Source organism: Sinocyclocheilus grahami, unplaced genomic scaffold (genome assembly GCF_001515645.1).
Source record: "Sinocyclocheilus grahami isolate Dianchi unplaced genomic scaffold, SAMN03320097.WGS_v1.1 scaffold188.1, whole genome shotgun sequence".
In the NCBI taxonomy this organism is placed as follows: domain Eukaryota; kingdom Metazoa; phylum Chordata; class Actinopteri; order Cypriniformes; family Cyprinidae; genus Sinocyclocheilus; species Sinocyclocheilus grahami.
Genome location: NW_015505367.1, coordinates 622556 through 648140, shown reverse-complemented (window position 1 = coordinate 648140; position 25585 = coordinate 622556). Strand labels below are relative to the sequence as shown.

The 25585-nt window shown below is 37.3% G+C and overlaps 1 protein-coding gene across 4 annotated transcripts in view; it reads right to left on the bottom strand.

The window, feature by feature from the left end:
- dpydb (dihydropyrimidine dehydrogenase b) overlaps window positions 1-25585 on the bottom strand; it is a 168681-nt gene that overhangs the window by 43167 nt on the left and 99929 nt on the right. For all 4 annotated transcript variants that reach the window (XM_016284786.1, XM_016284785.1, XM_016284783.1 and 1 more), the window contains 4 exons: window positions 23243-23407; window positions 19609-19677; window positions 9855-9938; window positions 266-386 (listed from right to left, as the gene is read on the bottom strand). In XM_016284786.1, coding sequence (XP_016140272.1) covers window positions 266-386; window positions 9855-9938; window positions 19609-19677; window positions 23243-23407 — 439 coding nt within the window. The remainder of the gene's footprint in view (window positions 1-265; window positions 387-9854; window positions 9939-19608; window positions 19678-23242; window positions 23408-25585) is intronic.

Sequence of the window (25585 nt, the reverse complement as noted above, 5' to 3'; positions counted from 1 at the left end):
ATATATATATATATATATATTTATTTATTTATTTTTTTTTTATTAAATAAATGCAGCCTTGGTGAGCATTATATATAAAAATCTTACAAACCCCAAACGTATATATGTATACTGTACATATATATATGTATATGTGTATATGTATATGTGTGTATGTGTTTAAGACCTCCCCATCATACTCAACATATTTTTTAAAATCCACAAATGTACTCAAAATGACTGTGTCTACTGTCATATGTTTGTCTGTAGGTGAGGCTGCTCATACCCTCATATGCAGCTCTGGCGATGTCAACGATGTTGGTGACGTTGGGTGTGAGCTTGGCAAAGAAGGGGATGGTGGTGGCCTTTCTGACCCAGCGGCAGATGTTCCTCACCAGCTCGGGGTCCTAGAGTGATGGGGGATGTAAGTCAAGTCTCATTACATGGTTCTATGGATCACAGAAAGAAACTACTATTTAAGAATTGCTCTGACATTCGTTTTGGACATCCAGGAACTTCAAGCTGTTAATTCAGGATCTCTGATGCCAAACCGAAAATGACAAAGGGCGAAAACTGGAACATTTGAGGTGCATTTCTCATTCATTCACATTCATCTGCCGGTCCATTTTAAAACAGCAAGGCTACCCTAAATATTCACCGAACACTGGCCACAGAGCACAGAGGCAATGTTCAAAATGTGTTTTCTCTCGATCGCTCTTCATTTTTCCTCACATAGACTCTCTCGCTTTCTCCCCCCCCCCCCCCCCCACACACACACAAACACACACACACCAAGGACTCCAAATGGTTTAGCGATCCCCTCATGAACTCTCTCAGATGTGGCCAGTGAGGAAAACGCTGTGTCTGAACATGTCGTCTGAAACACATCGCTGCCTTCATGTTGCTTTTTCACTTCTGCTGCTGCCTTTTCCCGCTCCCTTCCCCCAATCTTCTCTTACTGCCGCTCATTCTGCCTCTCATCTCCCTCTCATTTAGTATGCAACAACAACAAAAAAATCTATATTGCGTGTGCACCTTTCTGATAGGAATGTAGGGATTTTATGTATGTGTTCTCCAATGTTTGAATTATAACAAAGCTTCAGGGGACTCAATGCTCAAAGATCTGCGTTCCAGTACAGGAGAGACCAGGGCTAGTTGTCCAACGAGGAAAAGTGCTATATCTCAGTAACGAGAAGGTTTTGATTCAAAAGTCCAGTTACACCAGTGTGTATCTCAAGCAGTTATTTTGTATGTTGGTTCAAATTAGAACCAAATTTACATTACCTTTTACTATTTATTTTTTTCATAATTGAAGAGACAAGTAACCGCTGTCTCCCCTATAACTTCTATTCTTTTATAACCAGTATATACACTAAGTTTGGTGTCAGTAAGATTTTTGTATGTTTTTATTTGGTAAAAAACATGACTGTATTTATTTGGTAAAAATACAGTAGAACCAGTAATATTGCAAACTATTATTACAATGTAAAATAACTGTTTTCTATTTGAATATATATTAAAATATATCAGCAAAGCTGAATTTTCAGCAGCCATTACTTCAGTCTACAGTGTCAGAAATTCTTCTAATATGATTTGCTGCTCAAGAAACTTTTCTTCTTTTTTTATCAACATTAAAAACAGTTGAGCTGCTTAATATTGTTTTTGGAAATGGTGTTGATTTTTTTGTGATTCTTTTATAAATAGAAAGTACAAAAGAACAGCATTTATTTGAATTAGAATCTTTTGTCTTTTGATCAGTTTAACTTAACCTTGCTGAATAAAACTTAAAAAATACAATAAATATAAATACATACATACATACATAAATAAATAAAATTACTGACACCAACATTTTGATAATTAATATATATAATCTGTTTCTCCAATATCACAATTGAAATAAAATGGTAACTATGGTAAACAAGATCTGTTTTTACTCCACGCTATACTCAGAGGCAGACAGTAACTAAGTACATTTACTTGAGTATTGTACTTAAGTACACTTTTTGTGTATCTGTACTTTACTTGAGTATTATTTTTCTGGGAACTTATGACTTTAACTTCACTACATTTGAAAGACAAATATTGTACTTTTCACTCCACTACATTTCTATCAAGATCCTCGAAGTAGAAAGTCGTTACTATGTAGCAGCTTTGAAAGTTGTTTTTATCAGTAATCACTCTAGTAGGGGTGTTCATTTTCTTCCCCCATAGGTTTTTAACATTCTAAAAGTATTCCAAAGAATACTACAAGCCAGTCAGTGTATTCAGTTGGTGTAATGTATTCTAAGTTGCTTCAGAAGTATTGCAAGTATTACGTGCAACAATAAAACAGTGCATTGACATAAAAAAGGAAATTTACTTTTGGTACTTAAGTACTTATAAAAGCAAGTACTTCTGTACTTTTACTTAAGTAAAAATCTGTTTTTACAACTTTTACTTGTAATGGAGTAATTTTTGACCAGCAGTATCTGTACTTTCACTCAAGTAATGGAGTTGAGTACTTTGTCCACCTCTGGCTATACTACACATATCTGCCACAGATATACAGCACTGCAACTGGCTATTGTCATTGTAGATATTTTTAATGTTTGAAATATTTATTTTAAATCAATATCAATCTGACATTATGGAGGTGATGACCTGTTGTAAAAAAATGTATATGACACTTCAAGGGATGGTTGGGTTGCCACCCTCTCAGCCTGATTGTAGAGATAACTAGAGGGGTTATGACTGAAAATAAGGAGTCTTGAGCTCCTCTAAACTCCTTGTAATTCGAGCACTAGTTCTCCTTTAAGCAGGCAGAAATTTGAGTTCAACAAGTCAGATCTGCATTTAACATCCTGCATTTTAGTCACAAAAATAAAACATTGAATCAGATACAGCTAGAGTCCCTCAGAACTTTTAAACGAAGGAAAATAACCTATCTCTCTGGAGCAGAATAAAGTGTGTTTTATAGCGAAGCCGTATCTCCTCCTCTGTTGGTGCTGTGGTTCTGGAGAGCAACGTGATGGCAGCCCTCCAAATCACTGGCATTCATAATGAATGAGATTTGAATGGCGCGCATCTTGAGAGTAGCGCAAACTGTCATAACTCAGAGATACGGCTGAGATGTGCCAAATGGAAATGTGATGTGCCTCTGTCGTACCAGGCTTCGGGCTCCTCAGACATCTGTTGCAAATGCGATGCTTCGGGGCATTTCTGTTTTCCTCTGAATATGAGCGTGTTTGTTCATAGCATGTGTGGGCCCATAAAACATCTCTTTTTTATGTTTTTTTCTTTCCTTTTTTCGGAGGAAAAGTGTCAGAGTGAGTGAAAGGAAAGGGATGAGCACAAAGCAGCAAACAAAGAGATAGAAATGAGGCGCTTTTGAGGAAAAACCCTATTGTCTAACTTGTTGTAGCCCATCACATTTGATTGAAATGCAGCCTCTGTGCCACGCTCTGTAATCGCTGTGCGAGAAACTTTATTGTGGATCTTACCCTCGAGCTATTGTTTCTGTCTTGAGATTTTGCCGCCTGAACACAGGAAACCGGTGGACGCTGACATGACATGAGAAACTCCAATGCTTTTCAAGGTGGAGATCTTCAGTCTGTACGAATTTCTTTTGTGCTGAGGAACATGAGGGGATGATATGTGGTGCATTGGAGGAAAATAGCCACCAGTATGGGCCGTGGGAGGGATGTGGGCAGCGAGCATTTATAACAAGGCTGGAAAACCATGCACACACACACACACACACACTAAATCTTGTCAGAGGGTAGCAACCAGAATGTTCTACGGTCTACAGAGAGAAGCTAGAAAAACCGAAAAGACAGAGGGAAAACTGTGCAAGCTGTTGGTGGAGATGGGACCTGGGTGCCCCGAGGAATGAAACGCTTGAGAGAGGAGAAAAAACCGCCACCTTTAGGCTCGCAGAAGAGATTGAGAGCACATTAAGATTTCCAGGAGCATAATGGAGGCTGGCCAGCAGATGTCTGCGAGCACAAGTGTGTGTGCGTGTCCATCTGTGCGTAGGTCACCGGTGGCAAGGCTAAAACATAGTGGCTAACAGCAGGGAGCGTGGTCAAGGGAAGGTAGAAAAGCATTAGCGGAGCGCTAGGGCCAGAGGCAGGTGCCTGGCCCTGAAACAGATGCTGCTTGTAAGAACTTAATGTCCTCACAGAGGGGAGCTCAGTGGCGCTGGGAAGGCCTATGACAGCTTATTAAAGGCCTCTGGCTGACAAGTGTTTGTAAGCTTGGCTTTCAAGGCTCCGAGCTCAGGGCTCATGCTTCGCTAGTGCTATGAATGCAGAAAGAGAGGCACCTTGGCAAGACGTGTCTGAAACACTTTCCCTCGAAATCCGGGAAGAACAGGTCCCAGCGAGGCTTGGGACACTTATGAGACACATCAATCTCATGAGTAGAGGGCATTGAGTCTGAGTATGAGATAGCTCACTGCGCACACACACTCTGGTCAGACTCTGAAACAAGGGCTGATACACATGAAGGTGCAGTGGAAGATCAATGAATATGTTACACTTCTGAAGTGGTAATATATGAAGCTGAGGACTTGAACACATCTGAAACACAGCACAGGCGGTGTAAAGTAAGGCACGGGTGCATTATCTTATCCACCGCAGACAATATCACACATAAGGAGGATCTATAAATATAAATCAAGCTGGGAGGGAAAGTACTTTGTCCTGCAGATTGTGGGATGTCTGTTTTCAGAACCACGGACAGCAGCTGCTTCATCTCCGGATGCTGTGGTGATTTTCATAACACTGATTCAAAATGGGCTACAGAACTGAAAAAGTAGAAGTATGTGTATCAAATAATTATTTAGGATTAAATAATTTCCTTCCGTTTCCTTTTTGTTCTTTCCTTTCCTTTCAGCTCCAATTAAACTACTTCAGTCTGTGTGCATTGAATTTATTTAATACACGAGTTTCACAATTTGAGTTGAATTACTGAAATAAATGAACTTTTCCACGACATTCTAATTTATTGAGATGCACCTGTATATAACTGCAATGAGTGAGAAAAGTTATGTCGTTGACAAAATAATTATATTTTGCAGCATTGATTTTGTTTTTCTGGTGTTGCTACTAGTAATGCAAAATTATCAAAAATCCAAAACAAATTTCTAAAAATTATTTGTCATCATCATTCTTTCATAATCATCATTATGAGAGAAAATATAAGCTACTTACATCTTATGACGTCAACACAGTTATACTGAATATGTATATATATATATATATATATAGAGAGAGAGAGAGAGAGAGAGAGAGAGAGAGAGAGAGAGAGTCTTGACTTCATAGCAGGTCAATTATTAAAAAAGGACTTTCATGTTGCCAGGTTTAATTTTTCATAAAAATTTGAAGGTGTTGACAAAAAGCAGGTACAATTTACAATGTATGTTATTACAGTTTTTAGAATTAAGCTTTTCCTTGAGCCAGGATATAATATTTATATTATAATGTAGAATAATATAATATAATATAATATGAAGTATTAAGTTATATATGATATTATACTCTTATAAAAATATGTCTGTATGAAGTCTGGGGACAAGTGGTTTTAGAGGGTGTAATTTTTTATGTAATATCATAATTTTAAAAATAAAATAAAAAGGAACTCAAATATGGTACATTTGTATTAAGAACATTCTAGTGATCATCTCTGATTAATTAGAGTGCAAATGTTGCTATTTTAAAACTAATAGCATGAAAATTTGAGCATGTTTGGTCCCATGTCTGAAAAATCAGTGATAAACACATCACAACCACAGTAACTTAAAGCTGTAGCACAAACATTTGGCATTAATCATAAACAGACTCTAGTACAGAACAAAATGTAGTTCAGATAAAAAGAGAATTCCAGCAACGCCTGAACCGAAACAATGCCTCGCTTAAGATTCCTGAAGTTCTCCTACATTGGCGCTCAGAGAAAGAAACTGTTTAACATTAGCATATTTACATCTTTGCGAGTTGATTTCTGTCTTTGTAAAATGTAAATGAGTTTTCCCTCCGACAGCACTGTGTCCAGATAGAGCTGCATTAGCCCAGTGTGCCGTACACTCCAGGGTTCAGAGAGAGGGCCACACTCCCTGATTAAATACCCAACAGTATGTGGCTGCAATCATACATTTTTGTACCGGTGCACAATTTCCTACTTATTCTCATATAATCAACGAGACCTCCCCATGTTCCCTACAGTATAAGGGGGAGAGACAGAAACATACAGATGGGGGGAGCAGAGGGGGTGATCCAGACTGAAAGACGGGGAAAAATAAATAGGAAGCAAAGACAGACAGAGACAGACAGACGGAGAAAGCCAGCCACAGAGAGAGCACAAGAGAGCGTGTGGCAAACAGTGTGATTAAATGATATTGCCTTGCGTTAGTTCACACAGAGGTTAGCTGCCAGGAGGCAGCAGGCTGTGATTAGCTTCATATGTGTGTGTGTGTGAGAGAGAGAGAGAGAGAGGTAGCGCAGGGCTCGTTTAGAGCCTCTGCAGGAGCACAATGGCTTTGTGTCCTGTTTGAGGGGGGAAATAGCTCCCGCTTCCCTCACAACCATAACGAAGCTGAAGGGAGATGGAGAGGAATAGGGTACCATTAGATGCCTCCTGACCTGCTCTGTCCATTTATTCTGCATTTGAATGTCTTGTGAGGCTTATAGGATCTCCCGGCGGGGAAAAAAATCACAGCTTGGCAGCGGAGATGTGGTGGGGCAGGTGATGTGCAGGTGACCCGAGTCTGAGTCTAACTTATGCCATTTCCAGATTCACCTTCTGTCCCGTCTTCCGGAATATGACTTTCTTGCTTACTTGGAATACAAAAGGTGAAATTATGAGGACTATGCTGCACTTTCTTGTCTATATAGCTATGATGAAGTGTAAACTAAGCTTTTGAAGCAAAAGCACAATCTTGTGCTATATCCCAAGTCAAATTATAAATGTGTGTGAGGAACAGACGTGAATTTAAGTTGTTATTCACTGTCAATTTTACCTTCCATTTGACCTTTAACCACTGTGGCCAAAGACTAAGAACCAGGGGCCGGATTCACGAAAATCTTCTTAAGAAATTTCTTAAGATAAATTCCACGAAGTTCGTAAGAATGTTCTTAAGTGCTATTCTTGAAAAATTCTTAATAAGTTCTCAGATATATTCTTAAGAACATCTTAATTTGTTTTCTTAAGAAGAAAATAACAGTCGTTATCAGAGTGAATACATGACGCACTGATAAACTCACACTTTATTATCTTTTTGCGATGTGTTTCAATCATTTTTGTACTGTGTTTTTGCACTCTCATCTGAGTGAATCGTATGTGTGTCCGCGCTGCTACAGCAAACGCGTCCTGCGCATTCATGTGCGCTGAATACTGCCAAAGATTATTGGCATTACTGCCAAAATGAAATGCGTTCAATTAAAGCTCCCTCTCTGACTCATTTTAGAGTTGCTACTGAGTTTTGAAGTCAGCAAAAAGTAGCGTCACACATAGGCTAATCATGACCGATCATTATTTACATTATCAGTCATTGCTGTCACTTCAGAAAACTCATGCACATCCCTATTAATAGTCCTACTATGTATTATATGAAGCTAGTGTTGTTGTAATGCTTAAATATAACAATTTATTTTAAATAACCCAATACATTCATTAAATAATTCCTAATGTTTGGGATTTAAGACAAGTCTGGGGCTGTCCTAAATTTAAGAAGTTATTTACAATGATTTTTAAGAAGATTATTTTCAAGAATTTGAATTCTTCTCAAGTTTTGTCTTAAGAACCATCTTAAGAAAAAAATATAAGAATATTCTTAAAAAATATAACAATTTATTTTAAATAACCCAATACATTCATTAAATAATTCCTAATGTTTGGGATTTAAGACAAGTCTGGGGCTGTCCTAAATTTAAGAAGTTATTTACAATGATTTTTAAGAAGATTATTTTCAAGAATTTGAATTGTCTTAAGAACCATCTTAAGAAAAAAATATAAGAATATTCTTAAAATAAATTTTTGGGAATACAAAATATTCTTAACTTTTTTCTTAAGTTAAAAAATAAGAAGAAAATGGCAGTTAAGAAGAAATTTCTTCTTAAGAATGTTTCATGAATCCGACCCCAGTGAACAAATCATTCAGGCCAGTTTTGTGAACCAAATCACCTGGGGCAGCATGATTAAAGGAAAGAAAACACAGTAAGCCTGCAATTAAATAAATGTATAGTTCAGTCATGAAACTCTAGATGGCGCAGGCTGACGGGTTGTTAACATAACCGATGATGTTCAGAGAGTTAAACGACTTGCCACAAGCTGATTGGTTCATGTTGCACATTTTGCAGCGCGCTTTCAGAGTTTCTCTGAATTCCTCCACCTTCCCCAGCTCCACCTGTGTAGAGCTGCTACGGGTTATTTTATATGCTATTTGTGCAGCAGCAGTTTGTCTTAAATACTCACAGCACCGTATCGCCATATGCATTGGCAGTAGCAAGTTCCTGTACTTGCTTGCAGCAGCAGCATCAATAATCTACAACTACAGCAATAACCAACAGCAGCAGCAATTCAGCAGCAGCAGCGTAGCAGATCTATTACGCCAATACCAAATACATTAACATTGTCATATCCATCACCATGCTAAAATCTTCAGAGAGTTGTCATGATTGAAATATATGTGCTGTGTGTTTCAGAGTGCGGCGCGGCAATGTGTTATTTTACATGCAAGCAGCTTGTAAAAAAATACAAAATTAAGACTATTACTATTTATTTATTTATTTTTGAGTGAAATTTTCATGTATGTTCTAGGTTTTATTTATGTTCATGTTTTTGTCTTATTTTGCATATTGCCAATATTATGGCTTTTTTGCTTCATCATATATTGTGTATAGTTCTTCATAAATTTTCACAATCTATATAGATTGTGAGCTCTTCACAATCTTTTATGATTGTGTTTTTATATTGTGTAAAGCTATTTGTGCGTTGTAGCTTTAAAAGTTCTATATAAATAAAATTGTACTTACTTTTACTTACTTCCTGTTTTATGTAATGTGACTCCTTTTGTCCCTCGTGTGATCTGGCCATGTGTTTCCTTTGTTTTTTTGTTTTCATTGGTTTGTCTTGTCAGGAGTTTCTCAGTTCTGTCTTGTCATTGGTTCATTATCTTGAGCATTTTCAGGAACATCTATATATAGCATGTTTCTATAGTCTCTTAGCTTTGTTATTGTAACCTTCTGTTGGTGAGTATTGTTAAGCCTGTTTATAGTCAAAATCTAGTGCTCCAGTTTATGTCATTTTATTTATTTATTTATTTTTTGTATTTTGTTTAGTAAACTGCACATGGGTTCTCAACTCAACTCTCTATCAGTGGACTTAACATTACAGAAATATTACAGGCAATATTTCTTATTGTATATCTTTATTTAATAATAACAATAACAATAACAACAGCAGCAACAACAATTATAATTATCCCATATTGTGCCACCCTAATATCAACCTTCAGCTCTAAGTTATTTAAAAGGTAAAAAGAGGGGTTCATTCTATAAATGCATCATTCATTCATTCATTCATTCACAAACAGGACATACATTTCTCATAAACGCTCCAACAAGATCTAGGACAGGCGTCAAGATGGTTAAAGAATAATGACTTGTATTTCTGTCTGTTTCACACTTTTATGGTCTTTACTGAAGCTTAAAAGCTTTGGTCCCTGTTCAGGGTAATTGCATAGAAAAAGCATGGAAAACAGGCTTCAATTTCTCTCATTTTGTGTTTTGCACAGGAAAGAAAGTCACACAGGTTTGAAACAACATAAGGGTCTGCAAATTATAATTTTTGAAATCAGGAGTGAGTTTTTCAGCAGTGCTTTTTAAATGTTGTCTTACCTGTCCACAGGCCAGTCCCATACCTCTCTCTCCCATGCCATGAGGACAGGACAGGTTCAGCTCCAGAGCATCAGCTTTAGAGTCCTATTAAGCAAAAGAATGAGGTAAAACACCATGAACATGAAGTCACTTGTGTAATTAAGTATGTGCAAGAATAGTTGCACTGCAAAATTACATTTACAGACAAACAAATCCAAAGCAGAAATATCTCACACAAAAGACACATGGTCACTTCATGCATTTTTACACATCAGATTGCTATTTGACCATGACAAGACCAGGTGTACATGCCCTACAAGATGCATTTGAGACTGATAATGCTCCAATCACTCAAACAAGCTCAGGAGGTGGTTTAAGGTGCATGCAAGATGAGATTCAGCCAAATACGTAAGCATCATGCAATCATGGATAAGATACATAGATGTAGCAATCATGAAACTCAAACAATAATTGCCATATTAGGTTAAGAGAGCTCTTATTATAGTTATATATTTCCATATAACCCAGGAACAGTAGATTAATTTATATCCATTTTGTACTTGTGTTAAGTTTAAATGTAACATGCACATCCAATCAAATAGCAGTTCATTCGTGTGTCATACATGATTTTTCATTTTAAATTGATAAAATATATCTCTAAAAAAACCATAACTATGTCATTAAAATCAAGACGTAAAAAAGTAATGAAAAGCAAAATAAAAAAAGTGCTGTGCAATATTTGTTTACAAATGCCACTTGGTTTGATATTTTGCACTGAAATAAATAGATCTTTAATATATTAAGATGTCCAAATAGTTTTTGGGGCCAGTGTATGTAAAACAGCCTCCCAGAAGCTGCACAAAAGAAAAAAAGTCAAATCTGTAAGAAAAAGAAAAAACACCCTGAGCACTTCCCAGCATTCAAAAAGTATAAAATGGTGTTCTTAAAATAGACCCAGAAGAACTCTTTGACATGTCAAAGCTGCCACAGAGTCGTCTTATAAAAAAGGGAAGCAGAAAAAAGGTAGCACAGGTGGATGGGGAGCGGGTGAGTGAGCGAGGGTGCTGGAAGTGGGAAAGCATTCAACGGGCAATTACTCTCTGGCGGCCGTTCTGAACCGCACTGAAATGGGGAGAGCCAGAACGATTTCTCCGCTACACACCCTACAAACCTGCTGCTTCAGACACACAGCCATGGCTTTTCTAAAACCTGACAGCCATTAGAGACGAGAGAAAAAAAGAAAGAGAGGGATAGTAAGTGAGAGAGAGAGCGAGTGAGCGAGTGCTTTGGCTGGGTTTGAGAGACACAAAATGACAGACAAGGCAGGCAGGAGACAGAACTGTGCAAATCTACTCCAAGGTGTGCTGGTATAAGGTGCACAATATTTTATATGGCCAAAAATATGATGACATCTGCTTTGTGAACATTTCATTCCACAAAAGATGGAGAATAATATGAGGTTGGTCCATACTGTAATAACACACTCTTCTGGGAAGGGTTTCCAGTAAATGCTGGAATTTGTTTCCTTCCTGCATCCACATGAGCATTACTGGGGTCAGAACTGATGTTGGGCTATATAGCTTTTGAATGAAGAAAAAAAACACAAAATTTTTTATACATTTAATCTGCGCCCAAAAGGAGTCCTATTATGCTTTTTCACTTTTAGAATTTTAGTCAAAAAAAGATCTACAAAGTAAAAAATCTCAAAGTTCACTCCAAAGTGAGATATTTCGTTTTATTTGTAAAAATCAAGAACTACAACGAACGGCTCGTTTGGACTACAGCGTAGTTTTCCGGGTTTTGTCACAAAGCGGCCCATTAGAATATCATTAAAATAATTCCTGCCTATGAAAATTCGAATGGTTGGGGGGTGGGGAGGGGCGAGATCGTGGTTAGAACGCTTGGTTGAGTGCATCAGACAAGACGACGACGAATAAGTGCTGCTGTAGCGTAAAGTTTTCGCCAGGAAGGAACGCTGTTTTTTTCACCCCCGTGCCTTTTGAATTTCCTTGCAGCAGATGTTTTCTGCCTCGCTGGGCATTTTAACGCAATTAGTACACATGCACCTTAATAATTGTGTATGTAAATATATGTATGTTAAAGTTATGAAAATGTTTTTATAAATTGCCGACAGTACAATACTGGACAATGATGTAATCTGCAGAATTTACGCTTCAATTATGAGACTATGGTATAATTCAGCTAAGTAGATTGGTCCCTCTAAGCGAGATCCCAATTTCGTCGGTCCTCCGACATGACGTCTCCGTTCCCTCCTTCAGGGAACGAGGGTTACATACGTAACCGAGACGTTATTTTTAAGCGGTTGTTGACATCGTATCTAAAACGCGATTTAGCTACAAAAAAAACCAACAACAACAATTTTTTGTTACCACTCTAATATGTATTGCAATATTCGTGCGTGCAATGGTTCTGCGCGATCCTATTCTCGGGGTCTGAATCTGACTCAAATTGATATGGCAATATTGACGCCATCCTTAACTATAACAGAGCAGACAGAACTTGCTGCTTCGGCAAGGGGCGTGGCAGTACTGAAACACCATCTAAGCTGTTCACCAATCACAACACACTGTGACAGCTAACCAATCACAACACATTTAGTTTTTCGGAAGGCGGGCCTTCATCAAACCCCGAAATAATCGAGCCGTTTGTGCCAGGCTGGGGAGAAAGGTATTGTAATAATGTAAATTATGTGAAAAATAATGCATTTTTCGAACCACCAAGCATGAAAGCATGTTCTAGTACACCCCCAAAACAAAATCAAGACTTAAAACTGTAAAAGAGCATAACAGGACCACTTTAAATTTAACACTTTAGTTTAGTATTTTACATGTTACATGTACTTACTACAGTAATAACAGTACATTACACATAATTACATGCAATAACCTTAAACCAAACCTTAATTAAATAATATTACTCGTACCTTGATTAAATAATTACACAAAATAAAGTGTAACCAATTTTTTTTTTTTTTTAAAGTAATTTTATATTGTAAAATTACATAATTTTACATTTTATATATAAGGAATAATTGTGACCCTGGACCACAAAACCACTCATAAGGGTAAATTTTTTTAAATTGAGATTTATACATCATCTGAAAGCTGAATAAATAAGCTTTCCATTGATGTATGGTTTGTTAGGATAGGATTATAGCTACAGCTATTTGAATATCTGGAATCTGAGGGTGCAAAAAAATCAAAATATTGAGAAAAATCGCCTTTAAAATTGTCCAAATGTAGTTCTTAGCAATGCATATTACTAATCAAATAGTTTTGATATATTTACGCTAGGAAATTTAGAAAATATCTTCATGGAACATGACGTTTAATTAATACCCTAATGATATTTGGCATAAAAAAAAAATCTATAATTTTGAACTATACATATTGTTAGCTATTGCTACAAATATACCCATGCAACTTAAGACTAGTTTTGTGGTCCAGGGTCACAACTGATGACGAGCTGTTGAATTATTAGAAAATAATGCACAGCTGAGGTGGTGATGCGTCCACGATGCGAAGTGGAGTGTGCGTTGTTTTCTAATAATTCAACGGAGTCAATTATTCCGCTTCTACTAGGGTTCGCTTCTACACACCTCAATATATTGTTCAGATGATGTCAAGACATCCGTTAAGTTTTGCCCTTAAAACGCTCCTGTGAGTAGGATTAATTTCTTACGCATCTCATCCCACGCCTCCGTTGCTAATTCTAAAATGTCATTTTAGACCTAGTAACGGAGGCTTGCACCATTGATAGTATAATGATATAGTAATATATAATTGATAGTAATGCAGTTATTATTGCAGTTAATGAGAGAGATAGAGAAAGAGAGAGAGAGAAAAAAAGAGAGATTAAGCATGTATGAATTCCGTTATTACCTCGTTAGTGAGAAATGACAGGTTGCTTTTGAATTCCTAAACTATTTTACTGATAAAATCATCAGAGTAACTCTGACAACACATTTCTGCACACATGTATGTTTCCGTGTGTGTGTGTGACTGTGGATCTGTACTGTATAAGTGTGTGTGTACATGCATACTGTATGTGTGTGCTTTGTAAGGGAAAGAGAGCGGGAGAAATAGTGTTTTCTGTACATAATAAAACATAATTTTGTGGCAAAAACATGGAAATAATTTGTTGTTGTTTACTAGATTTCTTTGCTTGGTCAATGTATTTGTGGGTTTTGGTTCCCCTACTGTTTTAGGCTGTATGGGCCTTTGAAATAACTGAAATCATTTGGCGAAGTGATATGGACATGTAATATGGCCAAGACCATCCTGGAACTACTTTAGCCGTGAGTTTCCCTGAAAATAATTGCACACATTAGAACAGGGGTGCCCAAACTCGGTCCTGGAGGGCCGGTGTCCTGCAGAGTTCCAACCCTAATTAAACACACCTGAAGCAGCTAATCTAGGTCTTACTAGGCATACTAGAAACTTCCCGGCAGGTGTGTTGAGGCAAGTTAGAGCTAAACTCTGCAGGACACCGGCACCTCCAAGACTGAGTTTGGGCACCCCTGCCTTAGAACATTCGTCAACCAATCAGATTAAAGCATTCTACGGCATACTACAAAGTATTTCTTTCTTTCTTTCTTTTGTGTGATGTTTTTAATGTTTATGAAAATTCGCTCACCAAGGCTACATTTATTTTATCAAAAATATAGTACAAACTATAATGTTGTGAATTCATATTTTTTAAATCTTAAGTGCAATTTATTCCTGTAATGGCAAAGCTAATTTCTTATTTCTTATTATTGTAAAAAACAGTTGTGCTGCTTAATATTTTTGTGGAAATGTAATACATTTTTCAGTATTTTTTGATGATTATTATTTGAAATATAATTTTTTTGTAACAAAATACATATCAATTTAATACATCCTTACTATTAAATTCTTTCAGAATTAATTGGAATTTTTTTAATACAACAACAACAACAACAACAACAAAAACTGCTTAGTGACCACAAACTTTTAAATGTGTGTGCATCTATATATACAGTATAAATACACACAAACCACTCACACAGTTTATATATATATATATATGTGTGTGTGTGTCAATGTGTTATAACTTCCCTAAAGGGAAAAACTAACATGACCATGAAAATAACAGCCCTACACTATTCTTATTCCACCTCCATCAAACTTTACAGCTGGCAATATGCATGCGTGGAAGGTTGGGAATGTGGGTAGCCCTCTCTGTCAGATTCAGATTCTCATGTCAGTCTGAGATCCGTTTGTCAGACTGCCAGATGGTGAAGAGTGAGTGATTAATCAGAGAATGTATTTCCACCGCTGCTGAGCCCGACAGTGACGAGCTCTTCACCACTCCAGCTGATGCTTGCCGTTGCTCGGTGGTGATCTTAGATTTGTATGCAGCTGCATGGCCACTGAAACCAAATTTATAAAGCCCCTGATGAACCGTTCTTGTGTTTCCAGAGGCTGGTGGACTCAACAAGGAGAGTTGCAACCAAGGACAGATGATATTTATACACAATGCACCTTAACATTCAGCCCCTTTCTGCGTTTTCCACCTGCGACTTACGGAAATATTGGACATAATTGAAGTAATTCTATTTGTGAATCCTAACAATGGCGAAACGAAAACAAGAGCATCACCTGTGTGTTATAAGAAAGAGCTTTCATGTACCTAATACAACAGAAAACTTCAAAGTTGATGACCTCTTATCCAGAAATAGTAAAAAGTGCATCACATCAAAGCTCCGCACTTGAACGGGAAACAAAAGCCAACTGTTGCGCTTGTCAAGACGAAGATAAGTACTTGCATGTATAGTAGATTTCCATTTGTAAGCCTAGATGATTTCAGTCTTTCCATATGGCCCAGGCTTTGAGCTGTGACTTACCTGCAGGACTCCGAAAAATGATGTGTGTGTGTGTGTGTGTGTGTGTGTGTGTGTTATGTAGATTATTTATTCTAAATGCAGTTTATCATTTATTTGTATACTACTCTGAGTATAGAGATCTGAAAGCCTTGCAGGAACATAAAGATAATGTTTTGATTAAGTCTATTCTGTGTGTGTGTGTGTGAGTGAGACAGAGTGAGTGGAGGATGTCTGGATATGCTCCATTAGACAGCCAGAGGCCTCAACACAAACACTGATCAGACCTGGCACTAACTTTGACAAGAACTAACCACTCCAGTGTGATCAAAGCCGTGCTACCCGGCCCAATCCAGCTCATAGCTACGTCAAAGCAACTTTGATAGACAATTCTGTTGGGACCTTTAACACTGTGCACTTCTTTAATTAATGAATTAATGATCGGCATTAAGAAATTTCTCTGACCCTTCTCTCAGCTAAAGCAAGAATATGCGAGGCTTCATCGCCACAGAAAGACTGCTCTCATATCTTCTGTGTCTTTGAAAGATTCATTAAAGCAAAGCATGTTTTGAAACGTGAGCATGACGCATCAAAATTCTGACTCGAATGCCTAAAAGCTTGAGTCCAGGGGACTCATATTCTAGTAAGGGATCCACACTCGCTTAATCTTCTTATTCACTTTCAATTTATGTTAATTTTGCAACAGAGCAAACAACAAACTTTTCGGCAGCAAGCCTTCTTCAGTGAATCATATCATAAGATCACTCTCACCATGACTGCATTTATTTGATATTTTATTTATACTATTATTATTATTTTTTTTTTTGTAAAAGCAGTAATATTATTATGAAATCTCAAAATAACCATTTCCTATTTTAATCTTTTTTTTTTTTTTTACATTTTAAATATAATTTATTCCTGTGATCCAAAGTTTTCAGCATTATTACTCCAGTCTTCAGTGTCACATGATCTTTCAGAAAACTTTCAAATATGCTGATTTTCTGTTCAAAACATGTTTTATTACTAATCATGATGAAAACTGTTATGCTGCTTAATATTTTTGTGGAATTTTTTTTTCCCAGGATTCTTTGATGAATAGAAAGTTCGAAGAACAGCATTTATTTGAAATTGAATGTTTTTTGATCAATGTAATGTATCCTTGATAAATAAAATTTTGAATCTCTTTCAAAAATTTAAAAAAAAAAAATCCGACTGACCCCAACATTTTGAATGATAATGTATATGGTCATACATTCAGAAAAGCTAAATTTATACAGAGCAGTGTTTCAGACTGAGTCAAGCCATAGACTATTCATTCAAAGATCCGATTCACCGGTTTATTCATTTGTTTCACTATACTCTTTGCACTGAACAGTATGTTTTTGATTCACTAAAAATAATCAGTTCATAAGAGACATTCATTTTGGGAATCAAATTCCACTGGTCGTACTGTATGCTCTTGATTCGTAAAAAAAAAAAAAATTATTCATAACAGTCTTTTACTTTATAAGTACTTTAAAAAGAAAGATGTTTCGTACCATTATGTTGTGGTACACTGTATAATTATTACATCATTATATATTATTCAATTGACAGCCCTTAATATCAGGTGTAAACAGAACCATAGTGTGGGTTGTTTTGTAATGTGTATTATATCACAGGCATGTTGAGGAGGAAGAAGATTGTCATAACGATACTAAAGTTGAATGACTTGACATGATTGTACACGAAACTTCCCACTAAACTCCCTCACAAACATGTCCTCCTCATTGGTCTTGAAGCTCACTCTCACGCCAGCCTCCTCGCTGCACGAGCCAAATCTTCTCCTGGGTTTTCTCAATGTAAACGTACATGTGTGTGGGTTCGCTGAGTGCATTTGTGTGTGTGAGTGAGTGTGTGAGGGCATTGAGGAGATAAACTGAAAGGTACGAGAGCGTACAACACCTCAATTAGAGCACCAGCAGCAGTAAGTGTTAGTGATGGGAGGGTCCTGTCCGCATTTACATACTGTACGTCCTGTCTAAATCAGCACCGGTTGTTTACATACAGAACGAAACAGATCCAGCGGGAATTATAACACCTCAGAGAACACACACACACACTTACGTCGGATGCAATAATGTCAGTCTGCAGAAACCTTCAAGTATACATTAAACAAGCAGCTCTCCTGCATTTGTGAATTTTAGGAAGAGGTGCTTCAGTCTTACCTTGTTAGGACAGAATTAGTTAAAAACTGTTTGGGGGTTTAGAGGCATGGTTGACTCAAAAATAAAAACGGTAATTTACTCATCCTATTTGAAACCTGTATGGTTTCTCTTCATCCATCTTTGTTGTTATTTAGGACAAAACGTACTATAAAGTATCATAAAAGTAGTTCATACTAGTGGTTTTAAATTAGAGGTCCAGACTGCAGGTCTATTCAGTTAAAGGTGAAGAAAGACATACATATTACATATGTTCTATTATGTTCTATTTTACTCTCATTCAAAATTTGTATTTAATTTTTGGAAGAAATTAATCCTTTTGTTTAGCAAAGATGCATTAAGTTAATAAAAAATGGGAAATAAAACAGTGTATCACGGTTTTCACAAAAGTATGAAGCGACTGTTTTTAACAGAAATATTTCTTGAGCACCAAATCAGCATATTAGAATGATTTCTAAAGAATTAAGTGACATTGAAGACTGGAGTGCAAATTCAACATTAAAAATTTTACTTTCACAATTTTTAACTGGTATATTATATACAAAGTTCTGTCATGAAACTCTAGATGCATGGCACAGGTTAATAGGTTCTAACTCAATCTGGCATAATCACATCATTATTCACATGGCACAGCCAATTGGGTTTAGGTGCATCAGCAGCCAATGAGCTTGCTGCTTAACATTTAAATACTTGGCCAGTGCTTGCTGGCCAGCAGTTGCAGCATGCTTCAGAAACCCTCCATTTTCCCCAGCTCCACCTGTTTAGATCTGCTATGGGGTAATTTCATATATGATATATACGAGGGTTATTTCATGTTATATGTGCAGTATTTCTTACATGCTCACAGCAGCAGGTTTCTGGATGTATTGGAAATAGAAAGTCTCTGTACTTGCTCAGCTGCAGCAGTGTAGAAGATCTATTCCGCCAAGACCAACATATTAACTTTGCCATGTATACTACCATAAACTCTCCAAGACGACATGACAGAAATTCTATCATGGTCAATTTGCACAGCCTGGATTCTCATTTACTTTCATGGTGTGGAAAAGAGTGGCAAGTACATTCTTCAACATATTTCCTTTTGTGTTCCACAAGCGAGAAACGCCAATATGAAGTGTGTAATTGATGAACAATGTTCATATTTGTTCATATTATCAAGCCTTTGTTTGGCCATTTGACAAAGAAAAGCACACTTAGTCTGTCAGGGTCATTGTGGTTATGATAGAGGAAGAGGGTTTGTTCCGGCTATGGCAAACATACATTTTATAAAGTTTTACAACTTCTCATTCACAGTTTGTGAGCACAGTTGGCTTGTGTCACCCGAAAAGGCTGAAATCCAATGATACAGTATCTAATGCAAATTTAATGTAAAAGCCTCTTTCCACAGAACCAATGAGGCTTTACACTATGAATATGGATGTGACTGTGTTTGCCACTGTGTTGAGAATGCGTGTGATAAACAAATGCTTCTTTTTGTGATATGCCGAGGAAAAAAAAAACCCTTCACATTAACAGACTTTCAAACGTGTAAATGAAATGGATATCATGAAGAACAAGATCTTCAGAACATTAACTAATTTCACAGATTCATGTTTCATTTACTTTTCATGCTTCCAATAAGCCTGATTAATCTCTGAAGTTGGAAGACATGTAAGGAGCAAACAGAGCAAACTTGCCAAACACAAACACACAAGGAATGGCAGCTTACCTCAGCCATCTTTGCCAGCTCAGTCCAGTCAGCTTGGTTGTTGCCGCACATAATACTGGCAATGATAATCTAGACAAAGAAGAAAAGAGTCTGAGGAATAGAAAAAACCTTAGGGGGAATGAAAATGACTGATGAAGTGCGATTTCACCTGATTCGCTTGCACTAAATCCGCCACTTTTTCCAATACACATTTATTTATTTCATTTTTTAACATCCCAGCAAAAGCTATTACCCTGCCTTAAACTCTGCTGCTTTATAATTCAGTGCGTTTGTAGACGCCCAGTGGCATGCACGTATTATTAAAACAATAAAAACATCATGCTGACGGCATTATTCAGCTCCTCTGTGGCAAGGCAGGATTTAGCTGTATTACTCTCACTGTATGCGGAGACACTGTAATCGCACCATAAAGCGGAGAGATATACGCCACGTGTCTCCTCCTCGCCCGGCGCTTTTAAGGGAAACAAATTGGCATGGAAGGCGCTGGGAGAAACGCTTGGCGGCCAAAGCATGTGTTGAAGTTTATGAGTCCATCTATCCTGGATCTCGCCGGGACCTGGGGGACCTGTAGCGCCTCTAACCCCACCTCCTCTCATCCGCTCACCCCTGGGAGCTCTGCTCAACCACACATACTGAAAGTGGCGTCAATGTTTTATTGGTGTCAGGAGAATATCTGAGGACCGGGTCTCTGTATATACATGTATATCTATAATATAAGAGCAAGTCAGCAATCATGTACATTTTGGCCGAGGCATGGCTAGAAAAGCGGTGTCGATGTTATATTGGTGTCAGGAGGACAACTGAGAGCCGGATCTCTGTCTATACATATCTATCTGTAATATACTGTATTACATAATATATACAGTATATATAAATCTATAAAATGTATATATAATTTATATACATAGTCGTTTTTTTTGCTATTCCGCATTTAGAAACTCGAGATTTGAGATGAAATAAGTCTGTGAATGTGCATGCATGGCATTGCTCTATCCTTTTTTAATCAGACAGAAAAAAGGGAGTGAGCGAGACAGGCTGCGTCTCTTAGAAGCAGGAATCACCCTGTTATCGCTTTAATAACGCTGTGCTGAGGTAACCGAGCTTATCCGCCAACACTGGCCCTCTAGGGACCCCCATTGCTGTGGAAACTGTCAATCATGCGGTGATATGAGGAAATTAAAAAGAGAAAAGGGGGTGGGGTCGCAGCTTCTTCTTCTATGCACCACGTTTATTCAGATCATGCAGACGTGTTCCTAACCTCTCGTGAGCCTCGCAGAGAGTGTGTCTGTGGGGCTGAAATGTGTGAGCCAGTATAATTTTACATTATTGCGGTGGTTTTGTTATTCATTACGCTTCTCTGAGTATTCATTTCATCCAGCGGCGTGTGCCCATCACCCCTGACCAAGAACCAGTCACACACTGTGATGAGCTCCGACGAACACACACTTCAACGCTCCCTAGAGTGTGGCCCGCGCGGGTCACGACATGCTGACGAGGAGCGTTGGGGGAAAATGGAAATTGTAAATAGTAAATGGAGATAATGGGCGTGTTGAATAGCTGAAACCTTCACAAAATCGATGAGCATTATCAATGAGAGTCTTACTGAAATATTCGGTGTGTAGATTATGTTTATCTCACTGGATATATGACAGATGTTCTGTTACAAAACTGGGTTTGCTGCCTACAGAGGAAATATTTTAAGGGAGCATAACTAAATGTCGGCATTTCAATTATGATTGAATATCCTGAAATGCCTTTTTTTTTTGCCAAACTGTAATATATTCTCTTTGGAGAAGGCAATTCTGGGATGCACTGCAGAGAGAAGTGAAAACACAAATCCAAGATGATGGACGAGGTGAATTGAGAGAAGTGTTTACTATAAATAAACTTATTTAATTCACAAAGTAGTTCAGTGTAAATAAAAACGGATTAATTTACCCACACCGTAAAAAGAATGCTTCATGTGGCTATTTCTAAATTAACTGGTTTGACAAAAGTCACACATATTTAATATGAACGAATCAAATTCACTGGCTTACACCAACAAAAATAATTTTTTAGGGTCAGATGAAGTAGAATTAACACCTTAAAGGGACAGTTCACCCAAAAATGTTCTGTCATTAATTACTCACCCTCATGTCGTCCCAAACCCATAAGACCTTCATTCATCTTCGAAACACAAATGAAGATATTTTTGATGAAATCTGAAAGCTTTCTGATCTACCACATAGACAGCAATGTAGTAGCTCAATAACATTACGGCTGAACCACTGATGTCACATGGACTATTTTAACGATGTCTTTACTACCTTTCTGGGCTTTGAATGTGTCAGTTGCATTGCTGTCTCTGCAGGGTCAGAAATCTCTCGGATTTCATAAAAATATCTTAATTTGTGCTCCAAAGATGAAAAAGGTATTACAGGTTTGGAGTGACATGAAGGTGAGTAATTAATGACAGAATTTTCATTTTTGGGTGAACTAACCCTTTAAGGTAAAAGCTATGCTGTGCAATATTTGTGAGTGTTACGCATTGCAATGTTTACCAGAGTAAACGTTGTTAGCTTAGCAACATGCTAATGTCAAATAGCCCGTTCATGTCTTGTCGTAATTATAGATGACAACCTGGGACGTTCTACATTACGCAAATGCATTATTTATAAACATTTAAAGCTATTTAATGGGACAATAGATGTTAGTTATACAACTAGTGCTAGTGACACAAACTATTTTCAGATTAATCTTGCAGTAGTCAACTATAGGAATTATTAAACAGAAATATTATGCAATAATTACCTAAATACATTTTACTGCTGAAGCTACCACCATTTTGACTGTTACTGCATGATTGTAATGTTATCCACCTATTGAATTCTACTGAAATAAATCAGTCACATAGGTTACTTTGGATATTTCATTCAGTACTGAAAAACATGCATTTAAAAATAATTATTTTGCCCAAAATATTTGTGATATGTATTGTTTTTTACTTTACTCCACTGTAATCTTAACAACATGCTAATTCCAAACTCTAACTTCAAAAAAAAAAAGTCAGTCTGAAAGAAATAAACCCAGAGACACATCTGTGTGAAGGAGGGATTCAAGGGCTTAGTGTGAAAAGTGACGTTGTGCTTCATAATTGCACCCTGTAATTCAAAATTAATCTCACCCTTGAGTGAAGCAGGCAGACAACAAAAGTTGAGGAAGTTATTTTGTGCTCAAACGGGCTGTCTCATTGCAAATGATTAGAGAGAAAAGAGATGGCTGATTGCGATGAAAAGAACACTACAAAAAGCTATTGTCATCTGCCTGCAGAGCAACTGAGAGGAGGGAGGAGAAGAGAATGAAGGCCTTGGAAAATCTTCTATTAGTGAGATTCTATTACACAATTACTCGTGAAGCAGTTAACATGCACAGAGCAAAAGTGACTCAAATTACTGAGGGACAGAAAATGAGGGAAAAAGATGGCACCTCTATTATGGAGAATTATGGCTGTTGATAAAACACTGACAGGCTCCCCAGCCACAAAAAGTGAGAAACAAAGTAATGAATCACATTATGAGAAAACTTCTGTGGGAATAAGAGTAAAAGAGGGAGAGATAGAGATGAGATAAAGACAAGCTGAAAGTGAACTCACATTTTTGGGGAAGTCGGCTTTGAGTTCGGCCACGCTCTTGCACCAGTAGGCGGCTGTTTTTTCACTAATGAGCTCGATGTTGAGGAACGAGCCCTGGCCAGGACCGAAAATGTGACCTGAGGTAGTCCCACGCACAATTCGTGGTGACACATTGGTCACCAAATCCTGCAGGAGAGAGAAACTTTGTCACTGTTCGCTAAACTGCAATTAGCACTGAGAGAGCACACAAACTGCACTCGCTAGGCTGAAAGTGATCAAACTTGGAGCCTGAATGCATTTTTCCTTTGGAACCTTTACACATTGTTCTTTCTTTATCAAAATGTCAAATTCCACAAAAGCTTGCTATATATTCATGATATAAGCATAAATCAAGCACATTTCTGCCTTTTTTCACAATTAAGAGAAAACTATGATAAATTAATTGATAAGAGCATGGCCCATTAGTAAGAGCAATTCGGATTCATTTGCATGTGTTAATTAGGAGCCACACAATTTTAAACAATTAAGATAACCAGAGCTGACACGTGCAACATTTTATATGGGGGCACCAGAGGCAAGATAACACATGACCAAACAAAATGTAATTTTTCTTTACATTAGGGTCAGATGGGATAGACAAGTACAGGCGTTTTCAAACATTTCAATGTTTGGGAACCTCAAATATGATTACAATAACAGTACTAAACTAATATTTATTTAAATACATTTAGTAGTGTAGCATCTTTAAAGGTTGCTTTACAAGGCAATTTAAAAAAACAGAGAAAAATATAAAGACCGCTATATAATGTTATGTATAAAGACCCACCGTGTTAGAAATATTAAACATGATATTATAAAGACATTTCCTAAATTAAATAATTGACTTTAATCTTATTATTTATATATTATATATTTATAAATATATATATTTATATATTTACTTATAAATAAAAATTATATATATACTGTATATATACACAGACACACACACACACACACACACACACACACACACACATATAAGCATCTACCAACAAAACAAAAAAAAAATCTTAATGTTATAAACTAAAGATGTCAATTCAATTAGTAATTTCATGACTTCCAATAGCAGAATGAAAGAGTATTAATATAAAATTTGGTAAATGATTTAAAAATTATTCTGTTAATCATATTTAATTAATATCTCAAGTTAACTTTGACAGCCCTAGAAAATACATTATGTGATTTATTTTTCTCTGTAAATATTCTGTGGACCCCTGTGACTGATTGATTGTAAATTGATTTCTGTCACAACGATTTATATAAATATATTTTTCTGCCTCCAAAATAGAACCTTAATAAAAAAAATTTAAATCTGTAGCCGCACATGAACTTCTGAAAATAACTACAGCATAATCTGTTACCATACCTACTGTAAGTATCCTTTTGAAACATAGGAAGAGAAAAACATCTTTATTACAATGAAACACATGTGATTTGTAGTGAAACTGGAGCATATATCGATCACAAACGCCTACGTGATACGCTTCCAAACGTGAGAGCGTTAAACCTACCAGTGATTTTGTTGCCTGTGGTTTGTAGCTTCCGTTTCAACAACATCTGCCTTCAAAGCTGATACCCCGAGTGTCTCCACAGGAATGATATACATTGCTCAAGTTAGAAACTAAGCGTATCTGCATTGCTTATAAAGGAGACGTATGGACAAATTGTCTGGAGGTATTTGAGATGTATGAGGTAATAAGAGAATAGAAAATGCTGCGATTACCAAGTACATATACTCACATTACCCACATCTCCACCTACACTTACACTTTCAGCGTGAGTACCCTCTTTAAGGTAATGTGTGTGAAGGATATCCAGTGGTAAGTAAATAATCTCTGGTTCTCTGAGCCCATTAGCATGCGTTAACCTGTCAAACATTAGCCTGGGTTGAATTCACACACTTCTTTAGTCAGAGATGAGGTCAGTGGTTAGCCGTGGCCGCGTGTGTGGCGTTCGACAAACTGAGGGGGTTATCAGACCGGCACAGCCCAGCAAGCCAGCACCGCTCCCAAAAGGAACACACATGATAAGAGAGTGATCAAATGTCATGACATGCGCCACACTCGAGCGTCCGAGGAAGCCCTCTGATAGGCCAGCCTGGAGGCATATTCAGGGTAATTACAGATGCCGCGGTTACACCCGCCCGACGAACTGCCAACCCCCACTTCCTCTTTCTTGTTCTCCTCAGAGAAAATCTCCAGTTAAATATTAGTCTGCCTGCCATTTAAACAGTCCAGCTATTTTTTAAGCTGACACAGGAAAGCATTCGGCCACAATTATCTCTATGGCTAGAGCCGTCATTATGTTGACACTCCTGTGAGG